Below are 5,121 nucleotides of genomic sequence, written 5' to 3' on the forward strand. Positions count from 1 at the left end.
GAACAGCATTCATTTAAAATAGAAATATTTTGTGTCAAATATTTTATTGTAAATGTAACAATTCGTTACTAAAAAACAAACAATACAAATTCCCTGTGCTGTTTTAAAAAGTATGGCACTCGGAATAAAGCTTGTCAAACAAATTAAATGACCAGAACTCTATTCTATTTTATTCTATAACAAAAATACCCAAAGGCAAGCGGCAGCTCTAAACAAAAACCAAAAGCCAACTAATTTTATCTAGTCTCCTAATGATGTTGAACAGTCTAATTTTCACAGACTCAAATTACTGTTCTTTCACAGGTATGTAGAGAGATCCAAATTTATTCTGAATGTCTGTAAATAGATTGCAGGCATATTTGCATTGGAAAAAAATGATAGTTGAAAGAAAAACAAGACCGAATGCAACCAAAAAGAAACAGTCACTCTTTATTTCAGCTGAAATTTTGAATGCATTTAATGAAGGAGGGAAAGCGCTGAATGACCAATTACTAAAAGCACAAGCCTAGTTTTCTGTTTTGGCCCAGGCTGAGGAGTATACTTGCTGCTGAATTTATCAGCCTCATTATCATAATGATGCATGGGAACTTTGAGTGGAACAATGTAATTATGCATAGAAATACAATTGTTTAATTTCCTCTCCATCATCAATTCTTTGCCATTCAAATCTAGGCTGATTATTTAACATAACTTACGTCAAAATCAATAAATATACTGGAGATATGCAACTAGTTCTCTGATTTAGTGACAGTTCCGTATGCAACATTTAAACAAACAAACTTCTTAATTTTTTTTTGTCCTTTAAACTGCTTTCTAAACGATACGTAACTACATGATTCTGCACAGATAAGAGCATGAATATTGTGCACGGTATCAGTGTTAACTCCGGCCTGTGTGCGTCGAGGTCAGTGAAATCTAAAGTGTAATGAGCCCTAACAATTCTGTTGCACTGTACTGTCATTCATCATCTAGTCAGGCATCCAGCCACACTGCTGCTGTCTGCCCAGGCGTGAAGACACATCCTGGGCATGCAACCATGACTCAAATACCAACAGCATCGAGGACACACAGAAAGGGACTATGAAAATAACCATAAAAATAACAGCGTACCATTTATTCACAACTGAAAATGTACTTCAAAACTCTGTGTCACTGTTTCAGTTCAGATGCAAGCTATTCGGTATACGGAACAAACACATCAATAGCAGTGGCACAGGCTAAATAGCATGGACTAAGCACCTAACGCTTTAAAATGTGCAGAAATCACTGCATAATGGATGATACAAAAATGCCCCACACCTCCCAACCGCACAGCAGTAATTTCAATAAAAGCAGTTTCTACTGGTTGAAAATAAGCCTATATTTACCTTATTGTGAGTTAGTCTAGCAATGTTCGAATGTCTGAAAATGCCTCCCAAACAATGAAGCAAATCTGCCAACTAGGCCACAAGCAATGCATTTGGAGAAGCCCACAATTTTAAAAGAACCAGTTGCTAGGGAACCATGCCATATTACAATTGAAAATATATTTCTAAAATAAATCTCTCAACAAATGTACCGTTTAAGGTGTTTAATGTGTTGTGCAACTCTTCTGGGAAAGTTACAGTCACAAGGCCCATAAAGGTTAACTCTGTTAGGCAGATTTGTCTTAAGGGTACAATGAGAAACTAGCATCACCTCTTCAAATTGCAATAACTAGGCGTGTTTTTTATTTATTTTTTGCATAAGCAGTACAGGTCTATAAGTGACCTCGTCCAGGTGATTATAAACTACATTATGATTTAAAAAAGAATCAAAAATGACCAAGTTTCCAGAATATCAAATTTTCATGGATCAAATGCACTGTACAATATGGCGTTTCTGCAGTTCTACTTAGCATGCGGACCAACAGGTTCCTGCATAAACATATCTTACCTTGTGTCTGCATTTCAGGACCACCCCATAGGCTCCTTTGCAAAGAAAGAAAAAGCGTCATAAGTTTGATTTATACCATTTATGGCTTTTATGCACAAGCAGCTGTATTATAAGCACTAAGATAAATGCTTCTTTATCTTTATCAAAGAATAAAAATGTACTCACCCTCTCCTACAATCCCAAGGACTTCAAATTTATTCATCACATTACCGATGTCAGGAATCTTCATGAAGTCAAAAGATGCCGAGGTGGTGCATGTCTGGGCTGTGAGGAGCGGCAGGCCAGAGGACGGGACAGAAATCGGTGCTTAAACGGGTCATTGCAGCAAAAATCTGCTCCCGGCTGGTCACAATGCTCTTCTCATAATCCACACACACTGACACACATTCCTGCAAACTAACACACTACGCACGTACACACACACACACACTTGCTCACCTGAAGAGAAAGAGTACAGAGGTTTTGCACAGAAGGGGTCAAATAGACTTATTCATGCATAGACCTACTGCATCTTATATATTTCACATATGCATCCAATCAGAGGCATATCCAATGTTTCATCTAATGCATACATTGATTGCGGCTCATATTCGGTCTCATTTGACTCAGACAGGATATGTGTAGGATTGTCATGATTCGGTTGGTCTGAGGTGACAGTAAACAAGGGCCAGAGTTCTTCAAGAAGGATCATCATGAATTTTTCAGCAGTTTTGGGAATAGCAAAACAACACAGCTCTGAATGAGAATTACAGGTGGGTGAACAGGGACAGTCTGAGAATGTTCTCCCCCAAACCAGAAGTCAGTGATGTAATGTGCTGAAAACTCAGATGGACATCATCTCAATCACCTCAGATGTGCGACAGGTACCATCTGCGCTCGATTTGAGGGCAGTACGCGTTGCGTTAACACTTAAATACGTTTTCAGATGCGTTTAGCAGGTCATGTCGTGACACCGACAGCTCCTTGTATGTTTGTGCATAAACGCGGCGCATGTCTGCATCTAATGTGTTGTGCGTGTGCGCGCGTTGGAAATAATCGTAGGTGGATGAAAGTTCTATCATTATTTTAAGCATCTCATCCACCTGACAGTATCAAAAAAAAAATGACTGACAGCCCACACCGCTCCCACCCACTCTTAAATGAACAGTAAAAAATACAGTGCGGTAAAAAAAAAAAAAAAAAAAAAAAAAAAATCACAACGATTTATAACAAAATGCCTAGCCAATATAAAGATAATTTACATAACCAAGACTGTCTTAAACGCGAGGCATAATTGATAACAGGTGACTTCGGTCTCCTGGAGTGTGTGGGCAGGAGGTGCGCGTATTTGTGCGAAACACCAACGATGTACCAGCCACAAACATCTAACATCCAGCGTAAAAACCAAGCGCACTGTCAATATTGCACATTTATGGAAAAAGCTCCGACCAGAATACTCACTTATGTCCAAGACAACGATGCGCAAACTGTCCCCTCGCGTCGCCAACTAACGATGTTTTCATTTTCACCTGCAGTGGTAACCCATCATCACAGCTGCAACAGTATCCACCTTCATTCTGAGCCATTGACAACCTAACAACGCCAAATTACGGATCGCAATACGGCGAAGGCTAGCTTCATGAATATTAAGCACGTCGTGCTGTCGTTGCCTGGGAACCTTGCGAGTGAGTCCGGTCACGTAATCTAATTAATATTCATGAGCCAGGCCTTCGCTGTAGTAGGGTCTATAAATTGGCGTTCAGGCGAAGCGACACCAAACTGCGTGAGTGGCGGACTGCGCACACCAATAGCGTCCGAACCGAACCCGTCTGTGGCCAATCACGATGAAGGAATGCTCAGAATGGTCCAGAACCGAGGGCTGGGTTCGGTTGAGCAATGATAATATGCATTCCTGCTCGGATGTGTTACATTTCATACATGCATGTATCCAAATTGATGTGCTCGTTTGGCTAGGCAGTGCTTGGTGTCTTTGTGTGTGTGTGTGTGTGTGTGTGTGTGTGAGTGGGTTGAGCTGGAAGATCAATTTAGCAGACAGCTCACACTGTTTATTCTGCTGAGAAGAGGAAGAACAAGCCTTTATAAAGAAGACTGTAAATTATGACTGAAATATTATATTACGTATTATTATATGATGTAAATCAATCTATCTATCTATCTATCTATCTATCTATCTATCTATCTATCTATCTATCTATCTATCTATCTATCTATCTATCTATCTATCTATCTATCTATCTATCCATCACTGTCATATGTTAGCCCATGTGTTTGTTTTAAACTTACATTTTTCATTTTTGACGTTCTATTGAATCTCTGAACTAGGCAATTATGCTTAATATTGCGATCGATCTTCAGTTTTGTGGCTATTTTTTTATTTTCTTTTTTTTTGTATTAGTAATTATTGTTATTATTATTTATTATCATTATTGGTATTATAGCATTCCAGATCGTAATAAACCTATTTTACACGCAAAACCAATTTTTTCCCCCTAGTAGAAATCATTAAAAATAATGTAGGCTAATTTTTTAAGAATTAGATTCCAATAGCCTATTGGAAAACTCAGGACAAGCAGACTGCGCTCAAATGATTCTTCGGGAAAAGCGCATGGTGCCATCTAGCGCTTATCCTGATTTAAAACGCAGTACAGATGACATGCATGAAACTTACAAATAAATTAATAAATATTATTCCAACAAGACTAGACAACAGAAATATAATGGTAGCCTATATTATGGTTCTTATGGTTTATTATGGCAGAAATATTATGGTTTTGTTGATACGTGTTCTTTACAGCAGCACACTCTTATATTTAATGTGATACAAAACCCTTTTTTTAAGTTGTCAATATATAATTTAAATAATTAAAAAATGATACGTGATGACAAATTATGCGTCTTTGCGATATCAAACCAGATAATGGACAATGGATGCCCATCTAGCCTAGTTATTATGAATGCTTCATAAATTGCATTTTTATATTTAATTGCAACAGCATTGCACATTAAACAACTTCACATTTCTCAAATATTTTTTAATTTTTTTAAAAAAATTTCTAACTCAATCTGTAAGCAATACAGCACACATCCACTTTATTTAATTCTACTAATACTTTTTAGATTCAATTCCGTTTAGAACGTTTCCGCTTGTAAACATGCATTTGTAAATGAATATTGGACGTTTGAAAATCACTTTCACCAATCTTAAAT

General features: G+C 37.6%; 1 protein-coding gene across 3 annotated transcripts in view; it reads right to left on the reverse strand.

The window, feature by feature from the left end:
- cdkl5 (cyclin-dependent kinase-like 5) overlaps nt 1-3,585 on the reverse strand; it is a 35,964-nt gene extending 32,379 nt beyond the window's left edge. The window contains exons 1-3 of one of the 3 annotated variants that reach the window (XM_042733993.1): nt 3,355-3,585; nt 2,080-2,352; nt 1,915-1,949 (exon numbers count right to left, since the gene is read on the reverse strand). In XM_042733993.1, coding sequence (XP_042589927.1) covers nt 1,915-1,949; nt 2,080-2,143 — 99 coding nt within the window. In that variant the 5' untranslated portion in view covers nt 2,144-2,352; nt 3,355-3,585. The remainder of the gene's footprint in view (nt 1-1,914; nt 1,950-2,079; nt 2,353-3,354) is intronic. The other 2 variants (XM_042733991.1, XM_042733994.1) reach the window with 2 other exon arrangements.
- Between the last annotated feature and the right edge of the window lie 1,536 nt (nt 3,586-5,121).

The sequence above is a fragment of the Cyprinus carpio genome, chromosome B11, assembly GCF_018340385.1.
Source record: "Cyprinus carpio isolate SPL01 chromosome B11, ASM1834038v1, whole genome shotgun sequence".
NCBI classification, from domain to species: domain Eukaryota; kingdom Metazoa; phylum Chordata; class Actinopteri; order Cypriniformes; family Cyprinidae; genus Cyprinus; species Cyprinus carpio.